At 41.7% G+C, this 22,027-nt stretch overlaps 1 protein-coding gene across 1 annotated transcript in view; it reads right to left on the minus strand.

The window, feature by feature from the left end:
- Window positions 1-6: 6 nt before the first annotated feature.
- Window positions 7-22,027, minus strand: part of SH3BGRL2 (SH3 domain binding glutamate rich protein like 2) — a 58,332-nt gene continuing 36,311 nt past the window's right edge. Inside the window, exons 3-4 of the mRNA XM_045294323.1 lie at window positions 5,539-5,619; window positions 7-2,079 (exon numbers count right to left, since the gene is read on the minus strand). Coding sequence (XP_045150258.1) covers window positions 2,068-2,079; window positions 5,539-5,619 — 93 coding nt within the window. The 3' untranslated portion in view covers window positions 7-2,067. The remainder of the gene's footprint in view (window positions 2,080-5,538; window positions 5,620-22,027) is intronic.

A 22,027-nucleotide genomic window follows, 5' to 3' on the forward strand; every position in this document is an offset into this window, starting at 1 on the left:
AGTGGAAAGTGGCTCCTGTGTGACTGTGGTAGTAATTTGGCTCTATGACCCCTTAATTTGTCCAACATAATCTTGCTGGGGATAGGATGGTTAATGCAAAACTATAAAACAAAATAATCTGGATACTTTTGTAAATGAGGTGTTGATCCTACAGCCCCCAGAATTTAACTCACAAAGTCTCAGTCTTACATGGTTCTTGGTGTTCACTGGCAAGAGTAGACTAAATATGCTATTTAATTGTAACATGTTTGTTAAAAAAAGGTCTAAGCCTTATCAGAAGACTCATATACTGCATACAACATCCAGTTCAAAAATCAAGTCCTTCCTGGACAGTTCCTGGATTTACCAAATGGAATTTGATCTGGATCTTATTCATTGCCAATTACCTAGTAATGCCCATACTCGCCAAGAGCTTTCCTGGGAGAGAAAGTCCTCGATCGCGGAGCATGCGTCCTTTCCAGCTGAGCAGGAATCTGGGGTGAGGTGTTCTGGTTGTGGACCACAGATCTCAAGGTAAGAGGTCAGCTTCATTATTCACTGCGTTCCTCAGAACAGTCCACGTTCAGCAAATCCCAGGGGATGAGAAAGGGCTTTAGTTCTTCTGGTCTTTCAATTTCATATTAACTTCCTGCTCAGAATCTTAATCGGGATAGCAGAATATTTTAGGCAGCCCGTGGAGAGTTTATGCTACTCAAGGCTTTCCCCACATTTGGCAATTAAATAAGCTAAAATATGCACGTTTCCCTGTTGTGGGGGCTAAGTAGCCTCTGCCTTAAAGGAGTCAGCATAATCGGCTTTGATCAACACCCACTGCAACGGGAGTAGAGATTTTGCATGCCCAATACGACAGGGGTCGGCGAACTCATGGGGAAAAAGGAGTGAAAACCAACGGCACTCTTCCCAGGAACATTCTGAAGCTGCCTTCCACAGTGACTCAGAGTTATTCTCTGGAGGGCCCTCTGTCCCTCCTTTCCTGAATAAGCTGCTGAAAACTCAGGGGTTCACAGCTGGAACAAGAGCATGTGCCCACACCACTCTGAGCAAAGTGGAGACTGCACATGAACCAGAAATATGAGGAAAACAAATAGGAAAACATGTTTACATCACACAGCACTATTGGTATCTTTTAATATGCCTCATCAAGGGTGCATAAAATATAGCTAATTGAGATCTTTCTCAAAAATATAATCCCCTCACAAAATAGAACAAGCTGCTGCTAGTGTGGGGAGCTGCATTTAAAAATATAATGTGCACTTACATATGCATAAATCGCTAGAGCTGAAGATGCCTTCGGATAGTATTCAATTTTCCGACATAAATGACCTAATAGTGCACCTCTTAAAATATATCTTTCAAGCAGTCTTGTGCATTTAGGTGAAACTTTCCCCTTGCAAGAGAAGCATATATTTTACAAAATCGCAATCATTTTCATCCCTGTAACTTGGTTGTGGGCACGTTGTTGCATTATATTTTTGGAAACACCTATAGGAGCTGGGAGGATTTAAGAATTTCCATTACAAAGAGGAGGAGAGAGCATCTAATTTTCCTACAGGTGTTAGCACAAAGCAGTGGAACTGTGCCTTTTGTGACCTGCAGTAAAAATTTTCAATACCTTGTAATCAACCCGTATTTTTTCATTTTTTCTATCTGACTAGAAGATTCTAAGAGTCTTGCCTGGCAGACTAATTTCCAGGATGAAATCCAGGCAGCTTAGAGAAGTGGGTCTGAGCAAATCTCAAACCTCCTTTTCCCCAGGGCAGAACCAACAGTCTTTCTTTGACATCACCCCACCCACTTATCTTCACAGTCATTAAGGGAGCACAGCCATTACAAGTGACCGTGCCCCCAGGTGAGGCAGGCAAGAACAGGTAAATCTGAGAAGAAGAAGAAACCCCCAACGGTTCTGATTTTGTTTAAAGCAATCCCCATCACACCCAGGTCTTGCAAAACACCCTTCTCCTGGCCAGCAAAGTCTCTCCTGGTGCATGTGGGGGATCAGGGATGCAGGGTGTGTGCTGAGTACCAGGAGGTGCTTCACAATGCATCTTCTTCAGCTCTGATTTTTCCCTAAGGCTCTGCCTATTGGGGAAAAAAAAGGGGGGGGGGAGATGTTATTGCATTGCATTGTCATGCAAATCCACCCGGTGGCAGTGACATACACATACAATGTTTTAAAATGTCAGGAGCAAACAGTGGAAATCACTTTCACAGAAGCTCAGTGTCCCCTACACAATGGGCCCTTTTTCTGCTCCCTGCCAGTCCTGGTAACCATTAATCCACTTGCCCACCCTGTGGAGAAAGATGGGCCATCTGCTCCCATAGAGACAGACAGCCTCGGAAACCCTTAGATTGAGTCCAAAACAACTTGATGGTGTGGGTTTTGGGGGGCAGGAGGTTTATTTCATGTAGGTGGGATCACAGATATTTGTCTTTTCATGACTGGCTTATCTTACTCAACACAATGTTTTCAAAGGCCCCTTACATGTTGCAGCCTGTGTCAGGAGTCCATTTCTCCTTACGGGTACTACATCAGGATAGGTCGGCACCGCATTTTGTTATCCATTCATCTGCTGACGACAACGTGGCTGTCTCCACCATCTGGTCAGTGCGCGCACAGCTGCAATGGCCACTGCTGTACATGGAGCTGGGTGCATTCCTGCCTTATGCTTTGGGCGGGCCCTGCTCACTTCTGAGGCAGCACAGTCAGCGTCTGCACCACCCTGTGCGGGTCCTCCACCCTGCTTTCCCTGTCCCTCGCTTCCTCCATCACCAAGCCAGGGCGATTAAAGGTACTAATTAAGTCTGCGTATGTTTTCTGGTAGGGGTCCTGGACATCTTGTGGTGTGTGCTGCAGAGGGAGTCGGAAAGGAAAAGGAAAAAGGCTGTTTTCTGTCTTTGGAATGCATCACACCCTGTGGTTGCTCTGTTAAGGCCTTACACTGTATGGATGCTACTGTGTAATTAGAATTTTCTAAATAGTTTTAAACTGACAGCTTTCCTGAAGACTAGTAAGGATATATGAGTCAAGCTTATTCATGAATGTCTGAAAGTAATCATATCTTACTTTACCATCTTCCAAATAGCGTAATACTAAGGTGTACCTACCTGCGCACAAAGAGAGCCAGTTGCTAGCTTCATTTGAAAAAAGCACTGGTCTTTGTTCCACGAGTCCTCTGCCTGCCCAAGGTATCTCCCAAGACTTCCCAAGCTGGTAATTTCCCAAAGAAGTCAACCGTGTTGACCACTGAATCTCTCTGGCCTGTCCTTAAGGAGCAAGCATGAGTGTGCCCTCGAGTCAGTTCCAAAATAAAACACATGCAATATACATACTACTCCCCAAGAGTCTACTCCATACTCGAAGAATATCATTTCAAACTGTAAACAGAAGGCAAAACTTAAAGCGTACATCAAAGCACCAATGTAAAACCCAAAGGCTCAGAATTAGGAAGAGAGGCTGCATTCTTTACAAAGCTATTCTTGCTTTTCTCACATAAAGACGAGACAGGAGTTGCTATGCACCCCTCAGGTCCTAAGATAGATAGAGCCTGAGAGGGGGCCACATCAGCCTTATAGTATGGATGTCCACTCTACTCCCATGCCTTCCCACCCAGGCATTTGAAACAGGGCAGAATTGGTGGGGCGTGCCCCCGGGTCCTGACTGTTTTGAGAACAGTTTACTGAAATGATACATGCTTACTGAAATGTTCACTGGCACGCAAGCTAGTTCTAATATTACAGACACATGCCACACGAGAATGCATATTTTTTAGATTATAGGTTTCCTGAGAAATTTATAGACTTTTTTTTTAAAGAATGAAAATATCAGCCTGCAAAGTCTCCAAGGAGTCCTCCTCTTTAGGGGAAATGAGGACGAAGACAGAGCTTGCACAGTAATTGTTTAAAGGTTCTTAGATAATGTTGGATTATCCATTAGTTTCTCCAATAGAGCTTTTCAAAAAGATAATTCTGGACTAGTTAAAATTGTTGGAAGAAAAGTGTTATAAAAATACCGTCATTTTCATGTAACAAGTGTTCGAGCCTTCTAGCTTTATAAAGATACTTTTAGGAACCTTTAAATATTCTATGTGTGGGCTTTACCTCTGCTTAAACCATATGCATGGAAACCACCCACAACCATCTGTGGCCTTACTGATGTAAAAACAAAGCGAGATTTCCACATGGGCTGTGCACTGCGGGTGCTACTGCGTAATGTATATTATTGATGGTCCCTGCCTTCCTCCCCCTGGTGTTCCAGAAATGTGGCAAATCCTGGGCAGCCTCACAAAAACCTCACACCCACAAAGTTCCTTGTAATGTACTTTCATTTTAATTCACTGTTAAAAACAGACGCTTAGGAATGCAGCCTTAATTTGAAATACAGCCAAAACCTCAATTACTAGATATAGAAAGACTGTAAGAAAACAGACCAAGAGTGTTAATGCAGTTTATTTCTCAATAGTGGGATAGGAATCGTTCGTTTCTTTTTAACTTCTGGATATTTCCAATTTGTCTAAATGAGCCTAGGCTAATTTCATAGTCAGGAAAAATTAACATTTTAAAAGGGGGAACAATGAAGTACTAATTTATTTAATGTACAAATGCGCTCTTCAGTTTTGAAAGTGAACCCGTGGGATGTGTCTCAAAGGTGTGCTAACATACATCCTCTCTAGGTCTCAATATTATGAAGGCATGGGTCTTCTAAGCTCTCCAAATGTGATATGGTAAAGTGGATTCAGAAAACATCAAGTTATAAACTGCTGTAGTTTTGCAAAGCACCTCCCCTCCAATGTAAGTTAACTATACAAAAGACCCTAAAATATGGCTTTGATTTTGCTATTTAAAAAACTGTAATGCAGCAGTTCTCAACCTTTGGGTTGTGAACCCTTTGGGGGTGGAACAACCCTTTCACAGGAGTCACGCAATTCATAATTACAGTAGCAAAATCACAGTTATGAAGTAGCAACGAAAATAATTTGATGGTTGAGGGTCACCACAACACGAGGAACTGTGTGAAAGGGTCGCGGCACGAGGGAGGCTGAGAACCACGGATGCAAAGCAATGCAAACTTGGGATTTTAAATAGTAAGCGCCTGCTGCTTTTTGCCACCGTAAGTTCTTCTTCAAAGGAAAAGGCTGAACCAGAGAAACACCAATACTCAAAACCCAGGAACAATGAAAAGTTAGCCCGGATGAAGCAGGGGGAGAGTGTCTTCTTTGTGTGTTTCCATACTCTTGCTGGTTGCCCTTGAGTGATTCTGACTTACAGCAACCTCACTGCACAGAGAACCCTCAGAAGGGCTTCCTGGCTGTCCCCTGGATGGAAGCAGACCACCAGTGCCTCCCTCCTGCAGCTGGGTAGGGCTGAACCGCCGAGTGCTTAACCACGGGTCGCCAGGGCGCACCCGAGACAGCCTCTGTGCACTTGAGAACCCCAGACTACAATTTTAGGGACTATAAAGAAACCCGCCTCCCAACACCTTCAACTCTACAAACAATGCAGGGAAGATGATTTTTTTTTTTTTAAGAATAGAATATTTACCTTTGATGCCAGCTGCGATTTCAGGCCCAAGAATGAAAAGACTGTGTTGCTTTCCTTTGATTCGAAAAAGCTGTCATAGTCCTAGGGAAAATGGAGAGGAGAAAACACATCAATAAACAGTGGCAGGGCTCATCTCTGCCTGCGGCGCTTTCCGTAGCGCATGCTGGACGAAAAGAACGCCCCTTTGTTCATCAGGCTAGGGCTCTCCACACCTACTGAGTCTATTTTGCTTAAATGTAGATCTTTGTATTCTGCCTAAGCTTAAACCAAACCTTTCACCCTAACCTATGAGTTTACTCTAAAATGTAAGTATGGAAAGCTAATTTCCACATCTAGTGTTACGTTTGTTGTTGCAAGGTGCCACCTAGCTGGTTCTGACTCAGAGAGAAACGATGTCAAACAGAATGGAACACAGCCACCAATCCTGCACCACGCTGACAAGCATGCCCATCTTTGAGGCCACTGTTGCAGCCACCAGGGTCAATCATGTCCCCGAAGGTCTTTCTATTTTCCACTGACCCTCTACCAAGCATTGCATCCTCCAGGGACTGGTCTCTCCTGAAAACATGTCCAAAGTACATGAGCTGAAGACTTCTCATCCTTGCTTCAAAGAAGCACGGTTCTTCCGAGATGGACTTGTTAGTTCTTACAGCATCCCATGGTATATTTTATATTCTTCTCCAACACCATCATTCAGAGGCTTCTTCTCTGGTCTTCCTTATTCACGGCCCCATAAGTCAAAGGAATCAATTCTTTCTACAGTTTTCCTTATTCACTGTGTGGCTTTCCATACATATGCTGTCACTATCGCTGACCTCTGTGGATTTCTGGGACGGTAACAATTTATAGGAGTAGAACGACCATTCTTTTTCCCACAAAAGCTGCGTGTGGTTTTGAACTGCTAACCATGTGGATTGCAGCCAAATTCCTAACCACACCACCCGGGCTCCATCCAATATGAGGAGACTGGAAATACCCAGGATGGAGCCAGGCACATCAAAGTGGCATATTTGCTTTTTAATACGTTAAAGATGTCTTTTGCAGCAGAAAAGACTAATGCAATACATCTCTTGATTTCTTAATGGCTCTTTCCATGGGCGTGGATTGTGGATCCCACTAAAACAAAATCCTTTACAACTTCAATCGATTCTCCCTTTTATCAGAATGTTGCTTCTTGGTCCAGCTGTGAGGACTTTGTTTAAGCTGAGGTGCAGCAGAAACGTGAGGTGTAGTCTCCGATCTTCACTAGAAAGTGCTTCAAGTCCTGATTGTGGGAAGGTGTGTCACTTGCCTATCCAAGGCTGTCAAAGTCTTCTTCCGATTCTGATGCTAGGTTCTTCTTCATGCAGTTCAGGTGAATGAGTAGCTATGGGACAAGGATTTAACCTTGCCATACATCTTTCCTAATTTTAAGCCATACCATATTCTTTTGTTCTATCTGTATCACTGCCTCTTGGTCAATGTTTCGGTTCCACATGAGCACAAAGAACTTTTTTGGAATTCCTATTCTTCAAAGAGTTATCCATAATTTCCTATATAAGGATCCACACAGTCAAATGCCTTTGCATAAGCGATGAAGCACAAGTAAACGTCTTTCCAGTATTCTCTGTTTATAGCCAACATCCATCTAATGGCCCTGTTTCACATTCTTTCCTGAATCTGATTTCTGGCAGTTCCCTGTTGATATGCCATTAAAAAATATATCTTAAGCAAAATTTTACTTGCATATTCTATTAATGATACTGTTCAATCATTGCCACTCTGTTGGATCACTTTTTTTTTTGCAATGGCTACAAATATGGCAAAGATGAGTGACTGCTTCCAGTGCTGCATCAGTCTGTTGAAACAATTCAATTGGTATTCTATCAACTACTTGTTTTCCACTAATGGCTTAGGGGCAGCTTGGAATTTTCCCTTCAATTCCATTAGCTCTTGAAACGGCTAATGTCAGCCACTTCTTTTGGGTACAGTGACCTGTGTATTCCTTCCACCTTCTTCTATTGTTTCCTATATCATTTAATATTCTGTCCATGTAATCTGTCAATATTGCAACTGGAGACCTTCATATTTTCTTCAGTCCTTTCAGCAGGAGAGGCCCTAGGCATGTTCTTCCCTTTTGATTTTCTAACTCTAGATATTTGCACCTTTAATTATAATACTTTACTTTGTCTTCATAAGCCATCCTTTGAAATCTTGTGTCCAGCTGTTTTACCTCCTCATTTCAGATGGAATAATAAGATCAAATAAAAGTAGGAAATTATATTCTTATAACATTTAGCTCTGGTCCAAATACAAATATAGAATCTGTCTTTTGCTCTTTATCCTTTCATAAGAAGTACTCTTAATGAATTCTGCTTCATCAACTGTTTCTATTTTTAAAGTTTGTGTGTATATATATATGATTGCACATTTTCTAAGTTGATGAAAGTAGTCTTAAAAGTATTTGTATCACTTTATTCTAAAAACAGTATCATAAACAGCTAATGATCATAGGCACGGTTAGACATTTGCTCTGTGCAGCTACTTTCCAAACATGTCATTTAGTTTCCACCAGTTAACCAAGTTTTGGAGACTGGCTTTGTACAAAGAACTGTGTTACCCAAGCCAGTAAGCAGAGGTGTCACAACGTGAACTCAGGTTTCACTGATCTGGAAATTGTTATTTTTGCACTCTACGATGTATTGCTATAAAATCATAGAAACTTTTATTAAAAATACATCACAATGTGAAGCTACTCTTTCTCAACAAATCCTTCCCCTCTGGGTGATTATAATTCTGAAGTCAGGGTTATTATCTCTTATTAGCCCTGAGCTTTTTTATTAAAACAACATCAAAAGGGCAGTGTAGGCTTCCTTGAAGAACTCAAATAATGCTCCTTTTCAACATTCTTTGAGTTTGAGGAACAGAAAGAAGCTTGTAAGCTTGAAGGAGTAAGGGTTCCAATAACATTCCCAGAATGAGCAGGTGAATTGTCATGATGGGAGAAATACTGCAGAACAATTTTTCCGGCCTTTTTCTCAGTTTTCAATATTCTTCAATCTTCTTCTTAATAAGCCCCTGTGATTGTCTTGGGCCTTTTGAAAAAAATATATTAAGATTATCCCTTTGGGATCCCATAAAACAATCATCATCACCTTCTGAGCTGACCTCTCTGCACTGACTTGAACTGGCCTAGTAAGTGCCCCTGGGAAAGATTGCTTGGTTGGGTCTTGCCTCTGGATCATATTGATAACCCCGAGACTCATCCCCAGTTAAAATTTCTTCCATTACAGTCATTTTCATTAGCTTTGATCTTGCTTAAAAGACGGATGGGAAGAGCAGCATTTTGAGACGGCTGGTCTCTGTGCAATGCTTTGTATGGTGTCCCCTTTATTCGAAGAAACACTAATGAGACTAAGATAAGTGTATTACTTGGAAAACGTGTCTGCTGCCATCCACCGATCACAGACACTCGTTTAAACTGGTTTTGTTGGAATAAGCTTGTGCATGTATGAACTATTACCCAACCCCAGGAACAAGAATGTCTGGCTACTCTTGTACCACTTATCTGCGCTTTACTCAAACGGAGACAGAGAATGAACAGACTTCTGAATTTAAAATGTAGTAAGTTTTATAACTGAGTACAAACTGTATTCAAACTTAAATCTCCTGAAGTTTGCTTGTATCATTTTTCGTATTTTCCAGACATTTACAAACTGTAATAGTTGAAAGTGTGTACCTTGAACGCTGACAAGACTTTAAATGTAAGTCATCTGGACCTCTGCATAAACTACACTGCCTCATTATTGGTCACTAAAACAAGTACCGTACATACTCGTGTATAAGTTGAGTTTTCCAGCACATTTCTAAAGGTATACTGAAAGTTTATTTTAATATCTTACAAACATATAAGGAATGGTGATTGGTTCAAGGACAGTCCACATTATAATAATTTGCTTTTCGGAGGATTATTATACCTAACTTTGTCTCTGGTTAATTTGTACAACTTTAAAACTTTTAATGTCCAGAAAATCTGTTATCTTAATTTTTACTTTTTAGCTTGTCTTTCATATTTTATGGATTAATCCAATCGAGAAACAGATTAACTTAGGATATGTGTGCTTTCTTTTTTTTTTTTTAAGTCATTTTACTGGGGCCTCATACAACTCTTATCACAATCCATACATCCACCCATTGTGTCAAGCACATTTGTACATTTGTTGCCATCATCCTCAAAACATTTTCTACTTGAGCCCTTGGTATCAGCTCAGTTTTCCCCTCCCTCCTTGCCCCACCTCCTGCACAAACCCTTGATAATTTATTATTATCTTGTCATGTCTTACACTGTCCGATGTCTCCCTTCACCCACTTTTCTGTTGTTCATTCCCTAGGGAGGAGGTTATATGTAGATTATTGTGATCGGTTCTCCCTTTCTACTCCACCTTCCCTCCACCCTTCAGGTGTCGCCACTCTCAGCACTGGTCCTGAAGGGTTCATCTGTCCTGGATTCCCTGTTTCCAGTTCCTATCTGTAAATCCTCTGGTCTAGCCAGATTTGTAAGGTAGAACTGAGATCATGATAGTGGGGAGAGGAAGCACTAAAGAACTAGAGGGAAGTTGTATGTTTCGTTGGTGCTACACTGCACCCTGACTGGCTTGTCTCCTCCCCATGATCCTTCTGTAAGGAGGTGTCCAGTTGCCTACTGATGGCTTTGGATCCCTACTCCTCACTCCCCCTCATTCATAATGATATGACTTTTTCTTCTTTGATGCCTGATATCTGATCCCATGGACACCTCATGATCACACAGGCTGGTGTGCTTCTTCCGTGTGGGCTTTGTTGCTTCTCAGCTAGATGGCCACTTGTTTATCTTCAAGCCTTTAAGACCCCAGATGCTATATCTTTTGATAGCCGGACACCATCAGCTTTCTTCACCACATTTGCATATACACCCACTTTGTCTTCAGCGACCGATCGTGTTGGGAAGGTGAGCATCATGGGATGCCAGTTTAATAGAACAAAATATTCTTGCATTGAGTGGAGGCCCAATGTCCATCTGCTACCTTAATACTAAACCTATAAATATTTGCACATAGATCTAATTCCCCATATATATATATATTTACATATGCTCATGCCTGTATTTAGACCTCTATAAATCTGCACATTTTTAATGCAGTTTTCGTGGTAAAATTAGGTGCCTCGGCTGATATACGGGTCAGCTTATACTTGAGGATATACGGTATATGATAAAGAGTAATAAAGATATAACTAATACACATTTAATGCAAATATCAAATTAGTGACATGTCCCTGTATCGCTAAGCCTGTTTATATAATGTCCTCATCCTTTGTGCCACACACTGATGTAGTGCTGCTACTCGTCTCGCAGCTACTGCAACAATTGGTGTTTCTGACGTGCTCACGTGTGCTCCATGAGAGCAGAGTCCATTTTTCACCATCAATAGCAGCAGGTAGCACACAGCTAGATGCACAGCTGACACATGAGTTAAGCGGTGCATGAATCACAGAGTGATTGAATAATTCTTCTGTAGTGCGAAGATTGCATTAATTTCATTCTCTAACTTTATGGCTGTATAAATCTATACACAACGATGTGTTTCTCTGTGGCCACACTGTGATGCTGTTTTAAGAAGCTTCTGCTTCCTCATTGCCGGGGCACAAAAGTTCCCTCAGCAATGGTTCTCTAGGGCCTCTGGTGGAGGTTCTGCCATGCGCCTTGGTCAAGAGTCCACGATGACAAGAAGTTGGCAGAATCACAAAAGAAACTTATGTGGAAAAATTGGAGAAGAAACCCTGCCTGTGTTAACCACGCCTGTTTAGCCATGGCCACCAACTCCTTAGAAAAGCAATGCTTTTCCAGCCTGTGATTGTCCCAGTATTTTTACATTTCCTTAGTCAAAGGAGTAACTATGGGCCCTTTCCTCAGTAAAAGTGGGTAATCAGTGATGCACCAAGGGCCCATAGCACAAATAATCCAGAGTCAGTCTATTTACATAATTAACATCCTATTCCCATTATGGCTCTTAGGATCCATCCAACCACTCATTAATCTACAGTGTGTACACCAGCGTCATCGGGCCCTAAAATGGCATTGCTGAACCAAGCTAGGATCATCAGGAGTACTTGTGAATCTTGCACAGAATCTAAATGAGAGTGGACAACATGCTGAGTACAGAGTTTCTTCTTACAAAGCACGCCTCATTTGATTAGAAATCTTTGAATTATTGACTCGACACAGAAATGCCTCTTGTCCAAAAGCTTTAGAAAGTGGAGTCTCCCGTGCTTTTGAAGGCCGCTGTGATTTCAGTTCAGTCAGCTCAGCCTCAAGCTCGGCAGTGGCTGCTGCTTCTGCAGATCTCCACTGTCCTCTCCCGTGCCATTCAAAAGCAGCCCAAACACATCACCTCCACAGAGAAAGAAGACCGATTTGGGGTCATTTTGAGTCAAAATTGACTCTATGGAAGTGGCTTTTGGGGAATGGGGTTTAAAGAATTTTTGGGGAAAAAAGAAACTGCCTTGCACCCTTCAAAAATTTTGATGGGCCTGATGAACCCTAAAGAAGAGAAGAGGACAGACTATTTTATTTTTAATGTTTGGACAAAGAACCTCAAACCAGAAAAACTAAACTCACTACCATGGTATCAAATCTGACTCAGAGCGATTTATGAAAGAACAGGTGATGGATAATACGACTTCTGAATCATTAGTAACTCCTTTCAGGGATAATAAATTAACATGTACAATGTAAAACCATTTAAGGGCAATGTCATGTTAAAACCAAGCGCACTGCCAGAGTTGATTAAAATTGAGAGACATGGACTACTCTTACAGCCTTAGGCTTCCTCTGATCAAAGAAAATATTCCTGGTTCCTTATCAAATTTGTTTCACTTGTCAGACCCACATTTTTTTTGAAAGATCATGGGTTCCTGTTAAAATGTTAAAAGTATTGTGTTTTTGAAATTAACTATAAAGGTTTTAAATAGTTTTTCTGGATTCCTCAGAGTCTAAGGCATTCTCTCTGAAGTGTTTGCAGATGCATGTGTGTAAACTGCACAGTTCAGGACAATCAATTGCAGCTACAGAATATAATGTGAATGGTGAACATCATCTTTGGAAAAGGGTAAAGAAACACTACACTAGTTGCCAGTGAGTGAACTGTGCTCCCTGGGGACCCAATGTGTGCAGACTGGAACTGCTCCAGGGGGCTCCCAAGGCAGTCACTTCAAAGCAGATCCTCAGGCCCAAGGTACCGCTGTGTGGATTCAAAGCTCCAACCTTTCCGTTAGCCATCAAGCATCTAGCCAACTGTCTGTGCCAACCAGGGACTCAAAAAGAAGGGGACAAACACACTAATCATATTCACAAAATAATAATAATAATAATAATAATCCAGTGTCAGAGGAGGAGGCATTTTTATCACATTTAAGAAAAAGGACAACAAATGAACTGTTTTTAGTATCAAGTTTAGAAACAAAAAAATTTATGAACTGTACAACTATAAACATAATCCTGTACTTCTAAACATTCATCAGAATACTGTAATACTGGAGTTCCAGCAAGCTAAAGAGCTGTTTAAAAAACAAAGGAAGGAGGAGGGTAATGAGTGGCTAGCTCCTCTACCTGCTTGCATTCAGGTGCTGATCAATGTTAGAGACATTTATAAGTTCACGATAAAAATCTACAACAGGTACAGTGAACAATAGTCTCATTCTTCCACAAAGCTTACTTAAGGCCATTATTCCCACGCGCCTGTTAGACTACTATAGACCAGACAAGCATTTGAGACAAAGACCTTAAAGTTCTTTGCCCTTTCATGTTCGCTAAGAGAACAGTGAGGAAAGCCCACAGCAGTCACTGACAAGCTGCTTCCCATGGCTAAGTCAAGGGCAATTAAGTGACAGGCCTATAGTAATAGTATGCCTTCATGGAAAAGGCACAACCACACAGAAGGTGTAGGAAGCAAAAACGGCACGTGGTTTACCTGGAAAGGGCAGCAGCAATCAGTTCTAAACAAGTCAAGGTAACTTTGGTTTGCCCATGAGGAGGAAGAAAAAGGAAGTGTTAAAGGCTCTAAGACTTTGCTGTTGCGGCTCCTTAAAACAGGCGAAATTCCAACTGAGTGAGCCTATAGGACAGAGTATAAGTGCCCCATGGGTTACTGGGACTATAAATCTTTACAGGAGTAGAAAGCCTCACTTTTCTCCTGACGAGTGGCTGGTGACTTTGAACTGCTAACCTTGTAGGTAACAGCCCCTAGGCTGTCAGTGTAACCTACTACACTACCAGGGCCCAGAACAGGCAAACATTCCTCTTAACTGTTTTTCAAGCCTGAGGGTAGCCTCAGGACAAACTTTTCTGATGTCCTGGTTAAAGATCATTAATTCTACAAGCATAGCTTATGAAATCTTCACACAGAGGGGGAAATGGTTGACAGTTCCAATCTTAGTAGGATGGCTAAAATGCAATTGCCTAAGCCAGCTATGTTCAACAACTTTTATGCCAAATACCAAAATATATGAGCAAGCCCCAAACTGAGGATTTTTAAAATCCCTAACTCTTATTTATTAATATTTGATCATGCTGGTTCAAGATGGCATAGCAATCAGATGCATCGACCCACCCACCCTGCACCCCCTTTCCATGCACCACACAGCAACTGATATTAGCAAACAACAAACATTCACTGACACCGAGGCAATTTAGACTCATAGCGACTCTAGAGGCAGAGTAGAATTGCCCGTCTGACTTTACCAGACTAACTCTCCAGGAGAAGAAAGGCCCAGCTTTCCCCCGAAGTAGCTGGTGGTTTCAAACTGCTTACCTTGTGGTTCAGCAGTCAAGGTAACTTGACATTAGAGCTTCTCCAAGGCCCACATCAGTAACCCCAAAGCCAATGCCATCTAGTTGATTCCAACTCAAGCAATCTTACAGGACGGTTCTATGGGGTTTCCAACAGACCATCACATGTTTCTCTCACAGAGCAGCTGGTGGGTTTGAACCGTCAACCTTTCAATGAGCACATAACCATTGAACCACCAGGGTCCCCTCACATCAGATATCCAACCCAATGCAATCCAGATGATTCCCATTCATAGACACTATAAAACACAGTGTGCACTATAGGATAAGCCGTGGCGCAGTTTGTGGGTTTGAACTGCTGCCTTTGTAGTTAGCGAATCAATGCTTAATGCGCAGCACCACCAGGGCCCATCACATCAGATGCAGAAGGGGGAAAATGCAAAGAAAATTTATTCTGAAGGTACACACTTAAGTCCTTCAATGTCTAAGAGGCTTCATCCTTTAACACCTGAAGAGCCCGCAGCTGGCCAGAGAAGATTGCCTGCCTTTGTAAAGATTTAGTCTGGTAAACCCTACATAGTGTTGCTACAAGTCAGAACTGGCTCAATGGCAGTGGGATTCCGAAAGTTAACGGTTACACACTGCCTCCTCCAGCCCTGCAGGATATAGTCTAAGCAAATAAAAAGTCATGTAAGAAAGATGTAGCTCTTACAATATGTCTGTCAAATAAGTACGATCTGGAGTATGTGAAAAAAGCTAATGCAAATTAAGAATCTCTTGTGTCCTTTTCCTGTATACTATTGGGGCTTTTATAGCGTCTCCTCTACAATTGTCCACACTACTAACCATTTCTTAGGTAGTATTTATATAGCACTGTAAATGCTGGTTTTATTGAGTTCGAAAATCCAAAATGGTTTTCATAAATGAAGCACAGGTAACTTACTATAATTATTGAAGAAAACGTGACAGTTATAAATGAACAATGCCATGTGTGTTTATATCAAATTGGGGTAGAAATAAGAGAAGCTTAAAAATGCCAATCCCTCTTCCTTTTTTAAAGAAAAAATGTAGCTAAATACAGTTCACATTTAAAAATCGAGAATAAAGATGTTACTATATGAAATACACCTACTCTTCATGTTATCAACTAGCTTGTTACCTAATGTTAACTACATATGGCTAATTAAAAAAAAGCCCAGCCAACCCATCACAATTTTGCACATTAACAATACATATCTGGCAGCTCTGAATGCTGAGGTGTGTGGCAACAGTCAGGTAGGCTGTGATGGTTAATGCTCTGTCTCGGCTGGCGTCGCCAGGCCATGTTCTCTCTTGTTGGGCACTTATGTCACAAGGTGACTTGCTTGGCCCATAATGCTCTGTGACTCGGCAATTATGGAATGATGTAATTTGTTCCATTTTATGATGTGAAGCAGTCTGCCTCCATTTATGTGTAATACTGATGTTTGCAGAACCACCTAGTTTTTGAAACCTAGCCATGTCTGTAAGTAAGGGTAGATGTCACTAGAACATTACAGAGCAGAACCTCTCAAAGAGGCTCCATCGGGGAAGCCGGGAGGTCACAGAGAAAGGGCACAAACTGGCCCTCCTATAGGATTTGAATTTGTTGTTCTTTTCCAACATGAAGATATTACTATAATTAAAACAAATAAAGGCAGTAGATTTTTTTCTTTAACTTTGAGAGTAAAAAGTTCATAGCCTGCCATCTCATTCTGAAAATGAAGAATGCTTACAATAAAAGTATGCAATGCTTAGTTTTCTTATTATGTTCCTTTTGAAGACAAGGCAGAAATTTTAAAGTCTGAACAGAAGTTTTTATTAACTGAACCGACATTTTTAACATTACCATATTATTCTATCAAAAATATATCCCAACAAGGAAATACCACACTGTAATAATTCATAAGCCTTTCGATCACTATACCTTTCTTCTCTTTTTACTACTCCTTTGAGAAAAAACTTTTGTGAACTATTCTGTCTTTTACACCAATATGTAGATTAATATAAGCAAATACTAGCACGGAATCAGGAATTTCCCAGCAACAGCTTTCAGAAACACAAAACCTCCCATGGATTTAGTGCCAAACAGGCTTTACTCAGACTTAATAGATGTTTGTTATATCTCATTAACTTTAGCCACATAAGGCTGAGAGAGAGAACATTTTTAACAAAAAGAAAAGTGCCAATTTGTGGCAATTTATACTGCTAAACATGGACTTGTGTGGTCTCATCCTGGCTGGAGGCTTTCAATAGTCACAGCCCAAGTCCTAATTTTTATGAAAGTTATACCTCAGGTATTCATCTCTAAAGAATATGGAGGTAGGAATCTCAGTATGGGTGCAAATGGGAGATTAAACATTTATATAGACAAGAATAAAACCTAGTGTTCAGAAGAAATACAACTGCAAGGAACACCTAACTAAACCGTCAGGCTTTCAGGCGCAGAGCTGAGCAGCAATCAGACACACAGGATTTAGACCACCCCTTTCCTGTTGCTGCCCTCAAGTTGAGATTCTGGCTCACGGAATAAACTCAGTCGTGCCACAGGGTTTTCAAGGGCGCGACCTTTCGGGAGCAGACACCAGGCTTGTCTTTGGAGGCACCGGTAGACAGATATGCTCAGCTAGTCGTCAAACGCTTTACTGTCCTCCCCAACAGCCTCTCCTACAGCTCCCTGGTATCTTCCTGGTATGTACGTGATTGTGTGGTGTGTGTGACCATACAGTCAAACCTGCGAAAGCAGGAGTGTGTGTATGGTGGAAATCCGTCACGAGAGGAAAACACAAGCATTTTCCACTAAAACGAATGACAGAAAAGTGGTCAATTATCCTGCCAGGGGGAGAAAAAGCAACAACTCAGGAAAGAAGGCAGCCCATTTAAGTTGTGGTTCTTACAGGTTCCGCTGTCCATGCCACCCACGTTCGACACCTGACCGAGACCTTCTTCTGGATTTGGGATCTTTTACACGGGATGACTCGAAATACAGATTTTCAAATCCAGATCAGAAGTTTCCTAAGAAGATTCTACCTGTGGGATGGTTGAACTTCTAATTGAAGTAGTTGCCCATTTCGGATTTCAATGTATCTAAATTTAAAAGATAGTGTAATAGCCTTGCTTTTTAACACATTTGGTTTTGGCTTTTTTTTTTTAAATAAAGCAGACTGTAGCATGCTTAAGACCTCAAACCATATACAGAGAATGCTCGTAACCTTGGCAAGGCAAAACCCAAGAGAAGGGGGTGATCAGCCTCCTCACCTGAAAACTTCTGTGTATTTACCCATCCACATAGTCAATGTTTGTTAAACACGGTCCGTGTTCCAGCACTGTGCTGAATACTGAAGACAAACGATCAAATAGGCCACAGAGCAGGCTAGTGGAGAGCACAGGAGTTTGGAGAGCCGATGAAGACCAAGTAAGCAAATTCTAGAGCATGTAGATAAATACCAAAATAGCCATAAAAAGGCACAAATGTGCTGGAACTGGAGATGGGTGTGGGGGGGTGGGCGGGGGAGGAGGGAAGAATGATGATCAGAGTCCTGGTTATTTAGATAGATCGATTGATTGGCTGCAGACAGAGAGAAAGAACAAAACAATGCCTGGTCCTGCCTCATCCTCACAATTCCAGCATGTTCATTTTCCTACTGTGGCTAGGATCCTCACCGATGTCACTGAGGGTCTCCCTCACCCTCGCTGGCCCTGGACATCACTAAGCATGCCATCCTCCCCTAGCAATTACTACTTCCTGATGTCATGTTCAAAATCAAGCAACTGGACAATGTCTTCAAGTGACCCCTACAGTTTTCATTCTTAAGTAGATCACTAGGCTCGTCTTCCCAGTCTGTCTCAGTGTGGAAGCTCTGCTGAAACCTATCCACCATGGGTGACCCTGATGGTATTTGAAATGGAAATGTTCCCAGCATCACAGCAACACTCGGGTACCACAGCCTAAGAAACAGGCAGACAGGTGGTAGCCCAATTACCTAGAGGAAGTTTAATAACAAAGCATAACTGAATTGCATTCTGAGAGAGAAATAAGCCAGAATTGTGCGGAAGGTTAACCGACTTGGCAAACAAGGTAAGGAAAATGAGTGTAGGATGATTTTTCAGAGTTTTGCCTTGAGGTTCTTGCCAAAATATTATGTAGACAAGGATGAAAAAAAATTAAGTTTTTTATTCTTGATTCTATACAAACCACCAACGATCTGCTTAGACATAATTAGTGTGGACCAATGTTTCCACAGCAACACTACTGGGCAGGGTTGAATCATCCCCTGAGTTTCTGAGCCTGGAACTCTTTCTGGGAGGAGAAAGTCACATTTCCCCCATGAAGTGGCGGGTGATTTCAAGTTGCTAACATTGCAGTTAGCAGCCCAATGCATAACCATTTCACCGCTATGGGACACCATTGATTCGATAGCAGTGAGTGTTCCCAAAGTGGGTAATAGCGCCTGCTCGCCTCTGAACCGGCTGTTCCGAACCGAGGGCGCCGCTAAAGCAGATAGCGCTTTATTCTTGATTATGAGCTACAGTACCAAAGATTTTAACTGCCAAGGAGCTGTTGAAAACATTTTTCTGAAAGAGAATTGGCAGGCCAAATAAGTTTGGGAACCTAAGGGGTCAGGCTGTAACTTAGGCAAAAGTTTCTATCCATCCTTATGTTCTATTCTATTCTGCCAGAAGATGCACCTGATTCTCAAGAAGGACATTTGGGAAACAGCTACCATATATACTTGTGTATAAGCTGAGTTTTTCAGCACATTTTAAATGCAGTTTTTGTGGTAAAATGAGGTGACTTGGCTGATATTAGGGTTGGCTTATACTTGAGTATATACGGTAATTCAGTGTTTCTCAAATGCCACTATGAAAGAGCTATCAGACATAAAAGACAATATAAAAGGGCTATTTAGAATGGCAGCAGGCTGAATGCACTATAGATGATTCTTACATTTTTATGTGGTTGAACACAGGCCAGGAAAAGCTACGGAGGCAGTTCTACTCTGCCATGGGTGGCCGCTAAACCAAGACTGACCAGAGGCACCTTAACAACATTAACCAAGAGCAAAATAGGAAATAAAGAATATATGGCACAGAAGAATGCTGCTTGCAAAACCTGATAGATCTGCTAGATGGCCTGACCTCTGAAGTGTAGATTTGCACAATATAATCTGAAACAGTTCTTGTACAGACACAGTCCCATTAGAGCCTCCTGTTTTATCTTACCCACAATAAAGGGCATCCCCATCCCTAAGGAAGGGTTTGCTTTGCTATTAAAAATGCTCTATTTTGCTGATGTGATTATTTCACATCACTCTCAGTCTGAGGGTGTTCTTCTATGGCTTTGGGCATCCTCCCAGCACTGAGAAGCTGGGTTTTACCAACAACAAATCCAGCCAAAAGTCAAACACACAGCTTTCAATTCCAACTCATAGCAGCCCTATAAAGCAAAGTACAACTGCCCCTGTGGGCTCCCACGGCTGTAAATACAGGAGCCAAGAGCCTCTTCTTTCTCCTTTGGAGCAGCTGGTGGAGTCAAAGTGTTGACCTGTTAGTTGGCAACCTAGAGAATCATTCACTTCTCCATCAGGACTCCTTCAGCAGCAAATACTTACATACAATAATCATCTTGTTCCAACCTTTACTAGTTTTCATTCCATTGAGTTCCTTTTACTTGACCTTGAAACCAAATGCTGGGGTTGCCAATAGACACCCTTGCCATCTTGATAACAGTCCACCCCGGAGCATTTCTGTTGACAGAGGACTCGAAGGACAGGCAGAGGAGTGGGAATAGCCGGTAATGAGAATGCACTTCCTAAAATAGCGTTCCATTTAGTGCATTCTACAGAACAGCTTGCCAGGAAGGAATTATTGCTTCCAGTGACTAGTCACAAACTAAACAGACCACAGAACAGGAGACGACTGAGTTAATTACGATGATGCACTCAAGGGAGTAACACGCAACTTCTACAAAATATGTTTACAGTGACATCGAGACCTGTCTGGTTGGAAAACAAGTAGATCCCAGAATGCTACAGGTAGTTGAGCAAAAACTTATTTAAAAACGTTAAGCTACTTATAAGAAAAAGGAAGGGCATACCACAAATGTTGGCAAAACAGGTTGCTTCCCCTTCTTTCTATTATTTCTCAAATTTTCTCTCCTTGGCATCTTTGTTTTAAAATTGGGCGTGGGAGGTGGGGAGGGAAATGAAACATCAGGGAATAATAATAAAATGCTGCTGGTTAACCAGTTCAGTATCAGAACTGTTAGCCACCTCTTTCTTACAACTTCTTGTGAGGCCTTAGATTAAAGACTGTGGCTTATGTTTGTATGTGAGCACTTAAAAAAATCATACCTATATTCTTAGATATGGAAAATAAGATCAATCAGTCCAGGTTATCAATTATAAAAATTTGTGTGTGTGTGTGTGTGTGTGTGTTCTGAACAGAATCTTTAGATATCAGGGATTTGTAGAAACTGATTATATGATTTCTATGCTCATGCTTCAAAGGAATATTCCCTAACATTTAAATACATGATGGCAAGATAACCTTCTTAATGCTCTTTCAACACAAGTTCTGTGAATGGTAACAACTGCACAGATCAAGGTGAGCTTGGGGTGTGGGTCTGGGCTTCCACCAAGGTGTGGAAGAGCATGGAAAATCTCCTCCTTTGCCTTCCTGGGAAGCGAGGTGGGGTAGGAGTGGAAGATACCGCCACCGCTGGTCATTTACCCCTTCTGTTCCATCTAAACATTACTTTAATACACCGCTAGACCACTTTAAGCTCAAAAATCTCAAACACATTGTCAGTAAGTTATTTTAAACTCAAACCAAGGTAATAAATATAACAGACAGACACAGTAAAGCCCAAATTACTAAATTAAATACAACTAGCCCTAGCGGTATAGTGGGTACACTTTGGACTGTGATCCACATGGCTGGCAGTTCAAAACCACCAGCAGCTCCTTGGAAGAAAAACTGGACTTTCTACTCCCTTACCCAGCCTTGGAAATCCCCAGGGGTGGCTGTGCATCAGCACTGACTGGATGGCAGGAAGAGGAGGAGAGTGAGAGTCGGTAGCTTTAATGTAACCATATTTGTTTTGCAATACCTAGGCTTAGGCACAAATTTAACATTCCACAAAAACTAAATGTGTAAAAATAGAAAATGCAATTCAATAGTTTTAACACAATTAACCTGTAAGTTGCTTCATGGAAAATGTTCACAGGGTTCTTTTTCTGACCAAAACATTGGTCACCTCTCAGCTTAGTAGTCCTTCCTCCATTGTAAGTTGGGACTTTGTTGTCCCTCTCCCCAGCCTGACTATGAGTACTGGCACCCACAGCCAAAGCTTTACCAGCCTGCTTGGGCTATTTGAATGCCACTGTAGATTCCTCCCCTTGACAGTGAGTCTATACCTTGGTTTACATGCCCCCAGAAGAATGAGAAATAGCTGCATTCCTACTTTTAACTACCAGTTTGGAAAAATGTATACACAATCCAAATAATTGTTTGCTGGACAGGGAGAAAGAGAAATGAGGGGGGAGGTATTCTCCTTTTGGGTAAATGACCTTTAGGGCCCTATCAGACGCACTGTAAGAGGAAACTTGTGGTTGTACACAAGAGGGAACTAAAAACAGGTGGCAGGGTCACTGACAAAGTTAGATG

This window comes from Echinops telfairi, unplaced genomic scaffold, assembly GCF_000313985.2.
Source record: "Echinops telfairi isolate 266 unplaced genomic scaffold, ASM31398v2 ScPeMD7_3533;HRSCAF=4204_0, whole genome shotgun sequence".
Classification (NCBI taxonomy): Eukaryota; Metazoa; Chordata; class Mammalia; order Afrosoricida; family Tenrecidae; genus Echinops; species Echinops telfairi.